General features: G+C 32.1%; 1 protein-coding gene across 1 annotated transcript in view; it reads right to left on the reverse strand.

The window, feature by feature from the left end:
- Positions 1–433: 433 nt before the first annotated feature.
- LOC134705367 (neuroendocrine convertase 2-like) overlaps positions 434–19,892 on the reverse strand; it is a 38,922-nt gene continuing 19,463 nt past the window's right edge. The window contains exons 14-19 of the mRNA XM_063564112.1: positions 14,480–14,650; positions 13,463–13,603; positions 11,626–11,772; positions 11,041–11,160; positions 9,399–9,513; positions 434–762 (exon numbers count right to left, since the gene is read on the reverse strand). Of these exons, the coding sequence (XP_063420182.1) occupies positions 603–762; positions 9,399–9,513; positions 11,041–11,160; positions 11,626–11,772; positions 13,463–13,603; positions 14,480–14,650 (854 nt within the window). The 3' untranslated portion in view covers positions 434–602. The remainder of the gene's footprint in view (positions 763–9,398; positions 9,514–11,040; positions 11,161–11,625; positions 11,773–13,462; positions 13,604–14,479; positions 14,651–19,892) is intronic.

The following is a 19,892-nucleotide window of genomic DNA, read 5'->3' on the forward strand; positions in this document are numbered from 1 at the left end:
AATGTATCACCAGTCCAGTAGTCAGCACATCTGTGTAGGCATGCGGCAACATTGCCATGGTCTTAATTATGAATTAACTGTTTACGAATCTGTTAATTTTTGAAACAATTAAGCTTTTCTACCTCAGGAATAAATTACCTTGGCTTTATTTTGTAAAATGTTTACAAATTTTGGGTCCTGAATAATCCCAAACTTTGTTCTTTATATGACGTTAACATGACCGTTTATTTTTCGCGCGTCACTAATGAGCCTTTTGTAGACAAAACACACGTCTGGCGCAAATTTAAAAATTTAATCTGGGTATCAATGATGAGCTCATTTTTCTATTGCCACAAAAGTGTGCTACAATTTACTTTTACTGAATCAAGTGTGATTCCTTTAATACATAGTTGGATCACTTAACATCACAAAATTAAAAGAACAAAAACAGAGCTTGTTGAAACATTCTCATATTTAGTTTTTAAGTTCATACCATAACATCATTTACTTAATATAGTTATACATGTATTTGTATCTGTCATTTCACCCAAATAACTTTATCAAGTCGTTTACATTGTATCGTTCCGTTTTTGTATATGTACACATTCTTCCACATATATCGTTTACTGTCTAACGTAACTAAGTTTTGTACAATGGCATTCTGTTCCACTCAGATTGATGACTGACGCCCAGGGACAGCAAATGCACTGATAAACACGCGGCGACGTAATCTGCACATTGCAACAATCAGCTAGTACTGCCAATCCATTTACATATTCAATACTACAAAAAATGATGTTCAGATGATTTAGAATACCATATAAATAATTGTTTTTCCTATTAAATTAAGAAATCTGAGAATTCTAATTCATGATGAAACGAAACTGAATAAATCATTACTAGAAGATCTAGATTGCATCAATTTGAGAAAATTTGTTTTTATTAGATATGAAACTTGTCTTAGAACATATCATCACATTTCAAATGATAAAACTTATCACAAGACAATGTAAGTTCTGGTCTCATACAATAGCTTCATTTATACTAATTCAAAAAAAGTAAAATTTCTATATACAATTTCTTGTAATAAAGGATATAATTGGCTACTTCCTGTTTTTTGAAGGTGTTACATTTCTAGTCTTATTATGAAAGGTGTATATTTGCCAGTTTAAAAAAAAGTTTCTAGGTAATTTTCTATATAAGTTCTAGATCCACTTGACCTTTTTAAAAGGTCGTATGTCACCTGAAATTTTGCAAAAGACCCTATGGCATTGAATTCGAGCGTCATGGATGAGTCTTTTGTAGACGACACGCACATCTGGAGCAACTGCTGGTGGAGTTTAAAATCCCCGAGGGTATCACCAGTCGAGTAGGCAGCACTGCTGACATTAATTATTATTGATATGATCATATTCATGAATTAACTGTTTACAATTTTTTTAATTTTTGGAACACTAAGGGTTTTCTACCTCAGGAATAAATTTATTTGGCAAAACTTTTAACTTTTAGGAATTTTGGTGTTTGATGCTCTTCAACATCGTGCTTTATTTAGCCTTTTTAACCTTTTTGGTTTCGAGCATCACTGATCAGTCTTTTCTTGACGAAACGCGCGTTTGGCATTAACACAAAATGTAATCCTGGTGTCTATAAGGATCAGATTTAATATGAATCAAATTGAAGTCATAATGAAACATTTCCGGGGTAATCAATAAAGTCTTTATGCATTATTTAAATTTTTCAATCCGACTATGTATAGATTATTACATGCCATTTTCCATATTGTCCGTGGTATCATCATTTGACTCTCATATTGGTCCGAGGACTTAGTCGAGGTCTATAATGGTCGATGGTTGATACCAGGGTCAATATGGAAAAGACATGTTATAATTAATTGAACACACATTTAAGTTCTGTATAATAGTCCATCAGCTGGTAGGGCAAAATTTCAATTCTGTGTTACACCCCAGGGTATCGCAATTTTTTTATATAAATTAAAAGAGTACTATATGAAAAATATTTTAAGAGGTGTTAGACTTTTGAAAAAGTGTCCAAAAGGGGTTAAAAGGGGACTTATTTAAGTGTATATCAAAAATTTTGTTTTCCACATATTTACAGAAAAATGTAAAAATAACCAATAATTAAGTACTATTCTTTTTATTAAATGGAACAAATCATATCTTATTAAAACTCAGGCTTATTTTCAATTAATTTTTAAATCGTAGAGGACCAAGAAAAAAGGGGGAGGGTAATTTCCAAAATTCATGATTTTGAATGAAAAGAAGCAAAAGTACTAATTGTCTTGATAAAATGGTATATTTTGTATATTGAAACATAGAGCAAAATGTAACTACAATGTAAAGGCTGTTGAAAAAAACCATTTAAAGGTAAGAAACAAAAACATAGAATCAACGACAGACACAAACATAGACAACTAGAAATGCACGATTCTGTCACAAATTTATACATCATATTCATGAAATAACTTACATATTGAAACACACAAAACTATCAGGGTTTTTAGATCTCTATCTTTTTAATTTTTTTTAACAACCAAATCACTACATTTTAAGGTCAATCCATAGCATCATCATCAGTTTGGTCACCTGCATCTACCGAATTACCATTATCATCATTTCCATCATATTCGTCGTCATCGTTAGCAATATCAACGTTTTGATAATCCTTATATCTTCAAGCTTTCGAGCATAACATATGTGGTATCTGTTTAGGATAAACCTTGTTGAACACATGAACATCTGTTGTTGGCACAACCAGCTTTAAATGAAACCTGAACAGCACTTCAGAATTATTAAAGCATCTAACGCTGGTGGTTGGTCTAGCCAATTGATACTGATCAAATCGTTCTAAACAATCCAACTATAGTGGTTTAGCAACAGACCAGTGTTGTGTTTAAGAGCAGATTTCCAAATCTTCGTCTGAAAGATGGATGGTTAAATGTGCTTTAACATTGGATCTTTTGTTGGGGGCAGTAGATGACAATAAATCTTTTTTTGGTTGCATTTCAAAACGTTCACATTGCCTCACATTCTCATTAAGAAAAAATTCACACATCTAATTAAATGGGCATTCAAAAAATCAGAATGTGAATATATATGTTCAAACTCTTTTAGGTCATTTTTTAGTAGCAATAAACAAAAAAACTATGTTAATTGGACATGCTTTGAAACTATATATGCCCTTGAATTTTTACTAGATAACATTTTTGTTCGCTTTGGGGATTCCGTATATCGTCAGATTATCGGAATTCCAATGGGGACTAACTGTGCACCACTTATTGCGGACCTCTTTTTGTATTGTTACGAGTTACAATTTATGACAAAAATAAGCAAAGACCCATCAAAACAACATCTGATAAACAAATTTAATAATACTTTTAGATATTTGGATGATATTTTGGCTCTCAATAATGACGACTTCAGTATGTATATTAATGAAATTTATCCTGGTGAACTCACTTTAAATAAAGCTAATACTAACAATGACCACTGCCCTTTCCTCGATCTTGATATCTTTATCACTAACGGAAAGCTGAATACTAAAATTTATGATAAAAGGGATGATTTTTCATTTCCTATCGTTAATTATCCGTTTTTAGATGGTGACGTTCCCTTGTCACCATCTTACGGTGTTTATATATCTCAACTTGTACGATTCGCTCGTGTATGTAACAATGTTTTAGATTTTAACGAGAGAAATTTATGTATTACTGAAAAATTATTACACCAGGGTTTTCGATATCACAAACTAGTCAAAACATTTACTAAATTTTATCATCGGTATAAAGACATCATTCGTAAATATAGCTCAACATGCAGACTTTTTATACGTTCAGGTATTTCACATCCAATTTTTTATTGAAATATTCTTTATAAAGCACAAAGGTGTCAGTATTCACCTCATAAACTTACAAAACCTTTGAATAGACTTATTAAGAAGGGATATAATTACGATACTGTTGTCAAGTCATTAAAGATTGCATATTTTGGCGTTAATATTGAGTCACTGATAAGGTCTTTGCGTCGGAACTAAACACATTTATTCTAAAAACAGTTGTTGGCATGACACGGGTTATGTTCTTCTCATATATGTTATGATGATATGATACTAAACCCCTTACGGGAAGGATTGTGCCTGATGTTCATATGATGAAATCATAATCTTTCAGTCAGTTTAATTGAAGTCTGGAGCTGGCATGTCAGTTAACTGCTAGTAGTCTGTTGTTATTTATGTATTATTGTCATTTTGTTTATTTTCTTTGGTTACATCTTCTGACATCAGACTCGGACTTCTCTTGAACTGAATTTTAATGTGCGTATTGTTATGCTTTTACTTTTCTACACTGGTTAGAGGTATAGGGGGAGGGTTGAGATCTCACAAACATGTTTAACCCCGCCGCATTTTTGCGCCTGTCCCAAGTCAGGAGCCTCTGGCCTTTGTTAGTCTTGTATTATTTAAATTTTAGTTTCTTGTGTACAATTTGGAAATTAGTATGGCGTTCATTATCACTGAACTAGTATATATTTGTTTAGGGGCCAGCTGAAGGACGCCTCCGGGTGCGGGAATTTCTCGCTACATTGAAGACCTGTTGGTGACCTTCTGCTGTTGTGATTTTTTATTTTGGTCGGGTTGTTGTCTCTTTGACACATTCCCCATTTCCATTCTCAATTTTGATCTTTATTAATCAAAATTTTTAATTTCGTAGCCATATATAGAACACGAAAACCACTCGAGTGTTTTGCCAACTCTTCGTCAACCTCTTCAAAGGTTTCACCACGATGGAAAAGGCCTTCCGAAAACACATAACGTGTCAAAAAGCCGAATACTTTGCTGTTTTTCCTTTACCAGACAAAACATTTACTAAATCACAACATGTACTGCCGTGAAATCCTGGTAGTTGTCTACAAACATTCTCACCAATCTAACAATGTTAGAATTGATATGCAACTGTAAAAATAGTAAGCCAATACTTCCACATCAATGTCAGAAGGTTTTATAACAATGGAGTCGTAACTTTTGTCAGCTGCATATTTTTGGATTAAGAAACATTTTGTAATCGGCTTCTTCCTGTTTGATTATAAGATAAAACCATTCTACGCTATTTCATTTCCAACATTTATTTTGTGGCACATACTTCCATGTGATACAAATAAATCAATACATTCAAGTGTAAATCTGTAGGATTATTTACTCTTTTCCGAACCAAAGAATTCAACAAGAGCAACTTTGTTTTCCCCAACTAACACACATTTCTTCAATTCCCAAGAACACGATTGTGATGGTCTAGAACTTATCGTAATGATTTGCCCTCCCAATGACCTGCTGTTTTAATTTTTATGGATATTGTGGGATACTAATCAGTGACAAAATCAATGCGGGACCTCTTTTCGAAACTAAAAGGATGGTTTTTAAAATAACAATTGCCAAATAAAAAAAGTGCTTGGTATCCTAGTAATGGGTTGAATAACTGCCATGTCATCAAATATCTATATGCTTTCCTAAGGAATGACCATTTTCTAAAAGACCATCCAGGACAGATTTTAATTTTCATTACATGTGTACCATCAAAGTTTGCAAGATACAATGAAAGAGGACCTAATTCAAACTGGAGAGCCTTTTGCGCAACCAACTATCTTGTCTTGGCTATGACAAGCAGGCGACATTTTTTTTCATCTGCTCTCAATGTTTTGTTGTTCTTATCAGGCAATAACTGCTTGTCTTTTATTTCCTTTTTTAAAAATATAAGCAATGATAATCTTTTAATTGTTTTGAAGATATCGGTTGACTTTTGTATAAGCCGTTCATTAATGAAAATTTTTGAAGCAAATTTTCTCTTTTCATACGCGTTTAGAAGGTTGCACATTAATTTCGAAGAAGCAACAGAACCCGAAAACAAGCCATATAACTGCTCAGATGTTTCGAATGGATTTGGCCAGCTTGGCAGTGTCTGAAACAATTTCATAACATAAGTTTTGTCTCGCTTCATTCGAGTTTTTAAAGTTCTTTTTGTGCGGATGTTTCAGGATTACCCATTCCTACCAAATCTCGAATTTTGAGGATATTGAAGTTCTTTCCACTGCTGGTGGACGTTTCGTCCTTGGGGGTATCACCAGTCTAGTAGTCAACAATCTGTGTTGAAATGAATATCAATAATGTGGTCATTTATATAAATTTCCTGTTTATAAAACTTTGATTTGTTCGAAAAACTAAGGATATTCTTATCCCAGACATAGACTACCTTAGCCGTATTTGGCACAACTTTTTGGAATTTTGGATTCTCAATGCTCTTCAACTTTGTACTTGTTTGGCTTCACAAATATTTTGATATGAGCGTCACTGATAAGTCTTATGTAGACGAAACGCGCGTCTGGCATACTAAATTATAATTTTTGTACCTTTGATAACAATTTCATGTACATTTAACAACCAACGCTTATCAGAATCTTTATTTAATCTGAAAACGACAAAGCCATTTTTGTTTTATCTCTTAGAATCCTAAGAACGTAAAATGTATGGCCAATTCTCATAACTGACTATTTGACGTTCATTCAAAGCGATGTTTGTCGATTGAATGACTTAATAATCTTAATTCAATCACTACATAGCTAAAACACAAAATGTAATCAAGCACACTTTTATTGAGTTCGATAGAGTGCACCTTTTCTGAACGCAAAAAAAAAACCCACCTTAATTTGTACTTTTTCAGTAATATTTTGTTACACATTCACTTTATAAAATAATTGTCCCACCAAAACATCATAAATCGACATTTAAATGTGTGTTTTCAGTTGCAAATTGATAATGCTTATGTGTGAATGCATTGTACATGTTGTATACTGAATCAAAGACGGTAATTTGATGATTTCCGTAATTTAACGAGTATTTGCACGTACATATATTTTATCAAATATTTCATATTTTAGACGATATATAAATACTGCAAATGATTGAAACATTGTATAATTATTAATTCTAAAGTTTAATTAACTAAAAGGGGTAAATGTATAACGAATTTCTTTATGAAAGGAAAAAATATGCCTTAATTTTAACCCAAAAAATCGGATTGTTTGAAATGTAAAAGAATCTTTTTTTTTAAACAAAAAATCTTCAGAGTAACATTAAATATGATAGTTTTGTATATGTTTTAGTTGTTTAGACCTATACTTTATTTTTTTTTAGTCGCTTTATATCAAAAAAAATAATTAAAAATTACTTAGTCGTGATTGCTAAATGATGGGACCATTGAAAGGGACGTTTTTAAACCTCTTTTGGACACTTTTTTTTTAGTCTAACACCTCGTATTTTATCAATAAGATAATGAAGTTGAATTCTATCAAAAAAAATCGCGGTACCCTGGGGTGTAACACAAACTCCTTAACTAGAGGGCTTTTGAGAACTAGCTGATGGACTATAAAAGCGAACACAAAGTTCGTTTATAACAATTCAATGAAACATGACAGGTAAATACTTATTTTATTTTTATCACAAAAGTGCTATCAATTGTCGTTAAGGATGCAATGACGTCATATCATTTCGAATCAGGGCACAACAACCAAAAACCGTTTTTTTGCATGGGGAATTAAGAGGTAATTACATATGCAAAACCCAACGTATTAGGAACAAATTTGTAAGAAAACATATCGTCATCACAGTAACACAGTACGGATGAAACATATTCATCAAAAATGTGAATGGGGGGATAACTATCACACTAAAAAGTCTTTGGATAGAATGGTTAAGATTTAAAAATGCAAAAAATGTTCTAGAATATATCTATTACATCTAATCGACACTTATACCGCAAGAAAATGATTTCGCAGAAGAAGACAAAAAATAACAATCATAACAAAATCAAAAAGTTGTTCAAAAGAGTCTTTGATCTGGCCTCAAGTGTTTCTATTTTATTTCACAAGAGTGTAATATTTGCGAGTTTGGTCTATGTTGCACATTTTCTTATGATATCGAGGTCAACACTTAACTTTGAAAATAAAAAAAGTCTTTCTAGAGGACTTAGAATTTTAACTTATATTTTGGATTGATGAAACACATTTTTCCTTTGCTTTTGATAAATTCAAGTTTTGTCATATCAGAATTATTGGAATTTATTCATGGGAAGTTAGGACATTTACTAGGATCTTGTACAAGAACTCAAATTTGCTATGATACATACCTGTTTTAGAAATCTAATTACATTACTAGATTTTATCAAATAAGCTCAAGTTTGTCAATTCTAGAGTTACGGTACTTATTTCGTACATAAATTGTTTAGCACGTATTGAACTTAATCTAGTATGCTGCGAATGCTTGGATTTATTTCCATCATAATGTGTCCTGTTGTTGAAATTGAATAAATAAATATTTTGATATGAGCGTCACTGATTAGTCTTATGAAGACGAAACGCGCGTCTGGTGTACTAAATTATAATCCTGGTACCTTTGATAACTATTTTCTGTAATTTCAGATTTTTTTGCGATGCTATATATTGCCAAAAATTACACAGGGTGATAACTTTAATACTTGAATTGATAAGGAGTTTTTACAATATCGGTAAAATTAAAATCGCATTTAAGAGTAAAATAACAAAATCGCTGTTATAAAAACACGCAATAATTTCTGAATTTACAGTAGATTTATTTCCAATAAATTAGGGGGTGGGAAGTCTATGCAAACTGTTTTTAACACCGCATAACTTTATCATATTAATACTTCAATACATGATACAGTTAACCACACATCATAGCCCAATAAAGAAAAGGGGGTATAGGTGTACTGCATGGTACTACAGCCCCCTTTCAGTTTACCAGCTTTAGAAATGATGACAGTTCTAACATGAAAATAGGAAGACGTGGTATAGTTGTCATTTATAAAACTTTCCACCAAATACCAGTATCAAGACTTTATTTTGTCCTTACTGGTATTTTACCTTCAATAAAAAACACTTCTCTACGTCGAAACCATTCAAATCTTTCAAATCTACTTCTCAAAGATCGTTTTGCAGCCTAAATAATACAACAAGAGAACTTCGTCGCCAAATACTGAATTTTTTGCGAACAGATGCTTCGCACAATTAGTTCAGGATGCATGCTTCTAAATTACACCGATTTTCCAAATATGGTAAAAGAGGGCGGAGCTAACTTCCGTGACTGATATTTGAAGACTATTTGATAATTATGAGGTTTTAAAACACAAATGAATTGTTTTTCTGTCATGCACGTCAATATAATAATAATTGGCATCTTATTAGCCACATTGTAACACGAGTGCGTTGAGGGGAATCGTGTACAGATATTTTTTTCATCGAGAGAGACGAACGTCAGCCATTAAGTAATAGAAAAAGGGAAACAACTTACGCCGGTTGACATTTTTCGACGATTTGGCGCTAACAAAGTAATTAACCTACCTGCGTCCACACATCTTGAGATAGTTACATGATTCCCCGATATCAATACCGAAGACAACTTTTGGGCGTTCTCCGTTGCACTCAACTATACCTAATGACCTTTTGAACCGTCTTCCTGAAATCAGAAAAGAACTGACATGATTTTTTAATTAAAAGATCATTGATATTTTATGACTTTTAACTGGGACTAGTATAATAGTCCCAGCTTTTAATGACAAAAGGTTTATCTAATATGTAAGATGTTTGAGTCAATTCCACATTCCGTTTAAAGAAAATATCATTTCATACTATTGAAAGCACTTAATTAGAGTGAAACTATTCTCTCTTGTCTTTTTTATAATGTAAAGGTGTCGTACCTTTCGTACGATTGTCCCCCCCTCGAAAGGGTGTTGTTGTCATTCAGCACAACAGCGCAAATGCGATCGATCGATGCTTAAATAACTTGTTATACTTTTTTCTATCCAGTTAGACCCGAACCTTTTTTATTATCAATAAGATAACTTTGATCAGACTTGAAGTTAGTTTTTCTCTTTGATATTATGTTGTGTGTAGGATACACTTGCATATATGTAGACGATAACTGTTAAGTGTCTTTACATATCACCTGTGTTTGTATTTCGCTCGAAACAGGGATTAAAGCTCGTTATGGCTCGAAATATGTACACATACAGCTGAAATTTTAAGACACTAAGCAGTTATTGCATTTATCCTACAATTAATTCTGTATATTGGTTGTTCTTTGAAAGACAGAAAAATGTTCATCTATTTATGTTCTGTTAAGAATCCCTTGAGTCCCGCTTAGTAATAATAAAAACCTTACATTCAGTTTAAGACGGGTTCGCAGAAACGAATCTAAAATGGTCATATATAATGCATTGCTCGAACTTCAAGTTACTAACTATCTATTCTAACATACAACTCATTTCAACAGTAAAAATAAAAAATCAAACATTGTACGATGTAAAACAAATTTGTATGAGTTGTCCGTCGCTTCAGATATAAATATCCTAGGTTTTCAAGTGTTCTAACACGTTGGGCACAGTGCAATGCGAGCTTTAGTACCACGATATCTCAGTAGTATCAGTTTGAATCCCGGCCAGGGCAAAACATAATATTGCTTTACAGATGTAACATAGTCGGGCTGATGTTTGGACGAATTATATAAACAGAATTTGTGTTCAGTCTTGTATCACTATAACTGGTGATCCGATGGATGAAATCAGAGATCAGCTGAATAATGCATAAAAAAGGATAATACTAGTTCATGAACGATAAAATCACAGTAATAATTATATCATAAGTACGGTTGAAACAGTTTCAACTGTGCGACAGATTTTCTCCATCGAAAACCAGTGATGGTGATACAATGCTGAAATCACATTCTCTAAATATGATTCGACCTAATAACAACCCAACAATGTTAGATCTGAAAATTTGCTGAAGCAAAGTTTTGTTCTTCTCTGGGCGGGATTCGAACCCATACTACTGAGATATCAGATGAAAATCAACATGACAAAGACTATTGAATCATTTTTAATTTGTGTTGTACATGTTTTCTGTGAAATCTGAACTAAAGATAAGAATCGACTACCACGCTTTATTGATCGATTTGTAAATTAATACGCGTTTTATGAACACTTACTGTCAGCTGAACAATTAGGGGAACAGTTGTTCTTTATTTCACATCTAGTACCACTACATGTACCAGTGCATTGTCTTTCACGAACGCATTCGGACCATTGTGACCATTCGCCCCAGATGTCTACAAAACATTTCATATATTAATTGTCTTGTTTTTTTCATACAATATGCATTGCAATATATCGTGATTTTATTAATATCTTTATTAAATGTAGATGGTAGGGAGCACATTGAACAAACTACAGATTTACTTTATGTCTTTCAAGTACACAGATTTCAACAAGGTTTGTCCTAATTAGGTAAATAATCTCATTACTTGAATTAATTGTGTATGTAAAAGGAAAAAAAATAATACATTTGTTTCCTTATATATTCATATTAAATGACTGGTTATCAATACATCTGGCAGCAGACGAAATTTGATCTTCTTAGACATAGAGCAGTTTTGTTGAACAAATAACCTTGAAAAGAACATTTTTAATTGTTTTATACATATATTCTTTGAAATCTTAATAAAAGACGAAAATCGACCACAAAGCTTTATTGGCCTAAGTGTAAAGTCAAAAAATGGTTTTCGGACACTTACTGTTTGGTGGACACTTAGTGAAACATTGATCTGTTTGACTAGTATCACCACTACATGTACCAGTGCTGCATTGTCTTTGACGTACACTGTTGCCAGATCCACAAGTAACGGTGCATTGTGACCATTGTGACCAATCACTCCATATGTCTACAAATTATTTCATAGATAAATTAACTTATTTCTTCCGAACATTTTTTATGTACAGAACAATCACTGTCAACCGAACATTGTTCTACACACCTGCTTATTAATAGAGATGGCAATGGAAATTTGCCAGATTAAACTTCTGTAACAAACAAAATACAACATCAATGTAACACATGAAATTGTGTCAACAATTTTTCGAACAATATCGAAATCTGCAATGACAAATTTCAGAAAATATCAGTGTACGTAATTTTTATATGATGTGCACTATTTCGATTTCCAAATATCATCTTAGTGCAAGAACTTGGTCGTTACATGCAAATGAAAAGGTGACACAATAATTGATTTTTGTGTTCAAATGAACTTAAACAATATAAACTTTTTGAATAAAACCTTACGGTTATCTACATGAAAGTCGGATAATCAAATATAACCATATTGTATTTTTTCATAGATTTACACACAAATGATATCACCTATTCGTATTGCATATCTGAACCTGCCTAAGTACTCCGTTAACTGTCGTTTGTTGTGATAAATATGGGGAATTAAACGAATGAAAATGGAGGCACAATTTCTAAAGTCTCTTGGAATCTCTGCCAGGGGTACACATTATACCAATGTGATACCTTGAGAAAAGATTTTGCGAGAAGCCCTTCTACGCTCATAAGGATTGATTGTTCTAAACTGCAGCATTTTTTGACAAGTGGGATAAGTTTTGAATGTTTACCTTCGACAATTTACTAGAGAAATTATCATAAAGGCCGTGCTGTGACCTATAGTTGTTAATGTTTGTGTCTTTTTGGTCTTTTGTGGATAGTTGTCTCATTGGCAATCATACCACATCTTCTTTTTTATACTATCAATAATTAGGAGGGGCAGGTTTAACAACATATTTAGTTATCTATCTTTTATGTCCCTCCACGTTTTTACTTATTTTGTTTGATTGTTCTCTTTTCTTCTTTTGTTTCATAAGTTGTCTCTTAGATTTTTGGTATATGATATTGAACAGTGTATGCGCGTTTGCAATTGACCATAGTTAATAAAATACTTTTACTTGACCCTGGTTAATTGGTTAATCAAATAACTTTCTATATAGAAACCAAATATTTGTTTAATTCATTTTTAATGCAGCTATCATATGACACCTGAATATATATTGTATAAACCAGAAGTTGACAATTATACATAATTCAGAAAACTCTGAATTTTATTGAAAAACTAAGGATTTTCTTATCCCAGGAATAGACTACCTTAGCCGTATTTGGCATAAATTTTGGGAATTTTGGGTCCTCAATGCTCTTTGGCCTTGTACTTTTTGGCTTTATATTTTTTTTTATCTGAGCGCACTGATGCGTCTTATTTAGACGAAACGCGCGTCTGGCGTACTAAATTATAATTCTGGTACCTTTGAGTATCTCCCATATCATGCTTATATCAGACAAAAATTAATAAAAACATGTTTGTGTAAGCATAGTGAGTAAAGATGTCAAATAAGACGGAAGTGCCACTTTTGTAAACCGGATGTAGCATGATATCTACCTTATAATAGTCAGAGGTATAAAGACACCACAGATTTATTGGATGAGTTTGAAGAAACCTACGTAACCTTCAACGAAAAATGTGACTAAACCGAATGTACCTTCTTTTGTTTCGCAACTCGTTGTTTGTATATTTAATATATACTTACTTGCTAATGACGTCTCACATGTATGCCCACATCCATTGTTACAACATTTTTGTTTTACAGAACAATCACTGTCATCCGAACATTGTTCTACACATCTGCTTATTAATAGAGATGGCAATGGACATTCGCCAGATTGAACTTCTGTAACAAACAAAATACAACATCAATGTAACACATGATATCACTCAACCTTGCGTCAACTAAATTTCGTTGAAGTTTATGAATTTGGTCGATATTTACAAAAATATTGAAATAATTTTCTACTCTTAGTTTTAGAAAAAATGCATAACAAGGAAAAAGCGTATGAAATAAAAACACGTATAATATAAACTGCATGCATCCGAAGCATTTACTGGATTTACCTTCATCTGGAACTTTCAACGTCAAGTATGCATAAGAACCGAAACAAATATTCAATTATGTTAAATGACCAAAAATAACCAAATAAGGCAAACTTCGCCTGAGGGAGTTAAAACTTACGTGTCTTTATAATTTCTGGTTTTACTTTCATCTTAACCCTCAACGCAGCCAATAATTTGAAAGCCGAGGATGTATCAAAACCGAAACTATTGGGAAGCTATATGACCAAAAATAACGTTACCAAATAACAAAATCCAAGTTAGAAAAAATTTTCTTAAGGAAGTTTAAACATTAGTTTACTAGTATTAATATTTCAAACCTATGAACAAAAGCAACAGTAGCACATCGCTGTTGAAAAGTCATAACTTAATTTGGTTGATGAATAAAGGCACAAGGCGTTTACCGGTGTCTTATTGATCTGAATAGGAAGGTGAAAAACTAGACAAATAATCAATCGAAATCGAAATGGTTAGTGGTTGAGAAAAGACAGCTGGTGTTTCAAAAAATTGCAATCATCAGGAAGACCAAAAGTCTAATATTTGAAAGCCAAGAATGTAAAAGATCCGAAACAGATGATGAGTTATATGACAAAACAGGTTTCTCAAAATGGCCAATATCAGTGTTAATTCTGGACCAATACGTATATTATATTCTTACCAGATATTTCTTTATCTTTACATTCACTTTGGTCGCATGGGACTGTCTCAAAATTTTTGCCAGAACAATATTTTTGATTATTGTTGTCGTTACAATGTCTACTTCTTGTTTTATTTCCACATGAGACTGTACACTCTGACAATCGGGACCATTTTTTCCAATTTACCAAATCTTAAAACAGAAACATCCAGCTAAATATTTTGGCCTTGCCATCCATGATAATGAAAATTTTCGTTGTAGGATTTGTCGGCGTAATGCTGACAAACTGAAGTTATTCAAAGTACAAATAAGTAAAATAACGAATCCCGAAGAGCTCATTGGCAATCATACCACATCTTCTTTTTTTTTTTTTATATATCAAACGTATATGTCTTGTCCAAATATGTTTGATATTTCAATTAAACGAATTACTAATAAAATGTGTTTTGCTTTTCATCATGACATTCATGTGAAATTATTATTTAACCATTGAGGTAACGTATATGGCAGATAAATGCATCAAATTTAAGCTGATAAATAATGTTTCTCTAACTCTATGGAAATTTATCCCTCTCCGAACCCATTGTATAAAAAAATTTAATCAACGTGTGGTTGCTGGTGATCTCAAAAGATCATTGGATGATTTTGAGGGTCATGACCTTTTTAGCTAACTGAATGAATCAAAATACGATAACAGGTGTTAATGAAATTGACAACTTCGTGCAATGTGAAAGGCACTCGAAGGGGATTTTCGATTAACAAAAAAAAAGAAAATGTCTTTTTAATCATTAGAGAAACAGATTCTTACATAGTTACTCGTGGATTATCGGATTTATCCTATCTCGATAGTTAAATTATAAATTTTAAAGTCCGAGCCGCCTCGGCGAGGACTTTAAAATTGATAATTTAACTATCTCGATTGAATAAATCCGATAATCCACTGGTATCAATGTAAGAATCTATATATGAGCTGCGTCGGATAGAAATTGACCTTATGCAACTCGACGTCAAACCGAGTAATGTTACGATAAAGTTTCACAAGTTTTCATACAGATAGTTTCTGACGTTATTAAAAAAAGATAACATGTCGCTATCTTACAAAACTACATTTTTTCAAAAAAATATTGTGGGGACATTTCTGGTCGGATTTTAATGTACTAGGTACCAATAGAAGCAGAATTGTCACAGTTATATTTGTTTCTTTGAATAGATTTTTGTTGTAAAACGTTTTATTTTTTTGGTAATATAACCAGAATTGTTTTTCTTTAGTAATTTTATGTATTTTAAAGAAAAACTGTTATATACATGTTCATATCATGAGAAACAAAAGTAATGGACGACAAACCTATGACAAATTCTAAACAGGTATACTTTAGACGATTCTGCGACTTTGAAATCCGTATTTGTGAAAATCCAACATAATATGCATTCGCAATTTTTTTTAGTGGGGTTTTATATGAAATTTGTAAAAAAATATAAACGGGGAAACAATACAATGTTAATCTGATTTAATCGGGCCTTTAGCTAACGTATTCCATACATATAGGACAAAACTAGTATATTATTTCTGATAAGTTTAGTAAAAAAACTGCCGATAATCTTTCACGGAAACCGCTTTATCCGGTCCGACATTAACATTTCCAAAAACTTGAACCAAGAGAATTTTTCTATACCGACGCGGCTCATATGTTATCATTAAAGACTCAAATATAAAGTTCATACCCTGAAGTAAAAATCAAGTGAATTTCAAGTTTTATAAAAACTACTTATCTGGGAACCGTCACCTGCGTGTCGCGTGTCGTCTGCTTTAATCAAAAAATGTTCCTGAATCCTCTCCTTTTCTAAATAACATATTTCTCAACCTTAGTATCAGTTTTGGCTAACAGGAATACATTTTTTTGCTAAGGTATGTATTTCCTAATACGTTCTATATATTGAACTATTTTTACGTTCACGATCTATTTTTACATTTTATACAGATTTTATGCCCTTTATGGGCCCTGTAATTTTGGGAAATAAAAAAAATAAAAAAATATTCTATTCTATACAAAGTGAAAGTACTATCTATTTTATTTTCATTTTGTTCAGTGGCATAACACCTGTCTTAAAAAATAATTGTATACAATTCTTAAGCTTAACCAAAGTACTAAACTACTAAAGTAATATTCTGAAAAAATATTTCCGGTAGTTTAAAACGAAATTTTGTGCTGTATTGCAAAACTTTGCTACATACAGTGATACATGCGAAATAAAAATTAACTCAAATGTTATTCATATCATTGTACCGTTGCATTTTGGAAAATCTAAAAAGAAACAACAACACAAATATACAATATTAAACAAAGACCAAGACGTGCTCTAGGTGGATTTTTTGTACTATTTGCGTGCAATTTATCTGTTCTTATCTATTCAAAAATTCAGAAATGTTTTGCGTGTAGTTTATGTTCAATGACATTTCTATTTAGAAATTGAAAGAAAGAGGGAAGCATTTGCATAACACATGTATACATGTATTTCGAAAACTAATAATTTTCAAAATAAAACCTTTTAAACCTCCTTTTTCATATCCCGACAACTTTAAAATTAGTATTCGGGCAATAAAATTCCCAATCTATGCATCCTTGGGTCTGTCAACTTTGCGTCCGTCCGTCCGTCTGCGTGATGGGTAACAATTTTGAAAGATGTAAACTGTGATGGTGGATTAATAAATAATAAACCAAAATTTCATCTAAAAAACCCGTTTATTTTGAAATTTGAACTTCTATAATTTATACATGTTATATAGATAGTATTTAAGATTTTGATCTACCTGTCAAAAATCACTGGTGAACTCTAATGTCGCAAAGCGCGACAACAAGTCGTATAGAAAAATTCTCCTGGTTCAATTTGTCTTTAATTTCATTCCTTTTTAATGTTGTAGTAAATTTCTGAAATGGACTGGTTCAATAACATAGGATGCGAAAATCTAGAAAATGGAACAGTTGCCTATAGTGAAAATACATGTGACACAATTCAAGCTAAGGCCAGGGAATTTGATTCCACTTCCGTCATTTAAGATCAATCGGAAAATACATGTTCTCTTAATCAAAATGATGAATTAGAGGATCCTTCCCGACTTCGAATAAATGCTCTATTTGCTTACGACTGTTATTGTATAAAAAAATGAAAGCTTTCCACATTCAGAGAACAGGCCTATGATGTATCGTTATCTGTTTGTGAATTTACAAAAGCAGAGCGTGACATATACTTGCTTTTAAAATTAGAAAACTTAGAAATAACAGGCTCGGTTTTCAGAGGAAGAAGGAGAGAACGAAAACGATACCGTTATTCTTTTCAAGGAGTTGAGTTATAATATGCGAGTTCACATGGAGAAATATTTATAACATTGGGAGGAGCGAATTTAAAAGTTTAAACAAACTTAAATGTAAATGGCGTAACCCCTCGATCTTAGTGGAAGAAAATCGAATCACGGACATTCATTTGAAGTGATTGAAAATACGATAAAATTTATCAAGCTGTGTGCTGATGAATTTGGTCTCCCTCTCCCGGCTGCGCCTCGGGCAACCGACAATACCCCTCCCATTCTTCTACTTTGTAGCGAGTGCAAGAAATATGTACACTCCAAATTTGTTAGTTCATACGTTAACTCAGAACAACAATATGTTCAACTAACCGTATTTAAAGAAGTTTGGAATGCATGTGTCCCTCATATTTAATTTATGAAGACGGATCTGTGTGAAACGTTCTTTCAGTTTAGGGAGGATATTCCGGATCTATTTCAGAAAACGCGAAATTAGTGACAACTCAAAAATTAATTGGCCATATACAGTCTGCGCGGACGGAGTAACAATTTACATATACTGGTTAAAGTTAGATTGAAAACTTTAGAATCATTGTAACAATCTTATAAATTAAATTAAATATTGTATACAAATGTATGTTTTCATGTCTCTCTTTTTTAATAAGAGAAAAGGACCGACACAGAATAAAAATTAATGCACGATAACGTTAATTTCATGACGTTGTCGTGAGATCTGATGTTAAATATATGTATCCGTCAAAACTTTGAAATGGCGATTTTTAAAAAAAAAGAAAGTTAGAGTAAAACGGTTTTTTGTATTCAAATTGTATGACTTTCAGCAAAATTAATATGAACAAAACTCAAATTGAGATTTTTTTTTGCATAAGGTCGATTTCTATCCGACGCGGCTCATATATAGCATAAAAAAATCCTTAGATAAAATTTTATTATTACAATTTTCTTGTTTCACACGAAGCTACATATTGTGGACTGGGTATCACTTATTGTCGACATCTGCATCTGACGCAGTAAATTTGATACCGTTTATGTTGTTTCTACCTGTGATTGTAATGTGAAACATAGAAACGTAATGTATATCTTACACTCGACAAATTGGATACTGTTTTAAAAGAATTATTGCCTTTTCCAAAGACTTGATCGTTTATCTTAATTACAAATAATTTGAATCGAATCAAAATGAGACTATATGTATGAATTCTAATTGTACCTACATTTAGTTGAAACCGAATTTTATAAGAATGCATTTTATAAATCAAAATAAAACATTAAAAAGGGTCCACAAAAAATGTCCATATCAACAAACTGAACGGGCTTAACCTTGTTATATAGCTAGCTAAAGGTATATGGGGTGTCATATATATAATCAATATATATTTTTTTAATAATAAGCTTAAATGCAGTTTTTATCATGCTTTTAAAAATCTAAATAAAAAGAATGGGTAACGGGGCTTATTTTTATGCTACACGGTGTTCCAAATTGACAGAATTTGTATAGGTAATGCATGGAAAACCATTTTTTCGGCAATAAAGCGTAAACTTTACCATAAAATTTTGAGATCATATATGAGAATATAGCTTTTAATGTATGCTTTCAGTTTAGAAAAAGAAAAAAAAATGGGTCACCTGACCTGTTGTCTTGCTACATTATAAAATAGGTAAATTCCCTACATATTCTATTGTAAAAGAACCTTAATCAGAATTATCTGGCCTTGCATTTGAGTTGCCTCCTCTCATATGGCAAAGTTGGAAAAAAAATTAATCAAACCATAGTGTTGTGTGTTTTGTAAAATACAACCATAAATATAATATAACATTTCATTTTCTATATTGAAATAAAGGTTCTTACACATGAATTATCCACCACTCTAAAAGTTTGCACATTTTATTGAAGAAATAGCCCTTGTTTTCCGGTATTTCCAAATCCAAGATGGTGGATGACATTCTATCTACCTTAAACACTAACTTGTATGCAAATTGTTTCTAGCTTACATAAATTGACAGAACTAATAAACAATATAGGTTCACATAATGACCTTTGCGTCTCTATATATGATAGAGATCAATGCAGTTTTTAATTTTTTGCTATTTTTTTTTCAGCTATTGACTAATGTA

This window comes from Mytilus trossulus, chromosome 2 (assembly GCF_036588685.1).
Source record: "Mytilus trossulus isolate FHL-02 chromosome 2, PNRI_Mtr1.1.1.hap1, whole genome shotgun sequence".
NCBI classification, from domain to species: Eukaryota; Metazoa; Mollusca; class Bivalvia; order Mytilida; family Mytilidae; genus Mytilus; species Mytilus trossulus.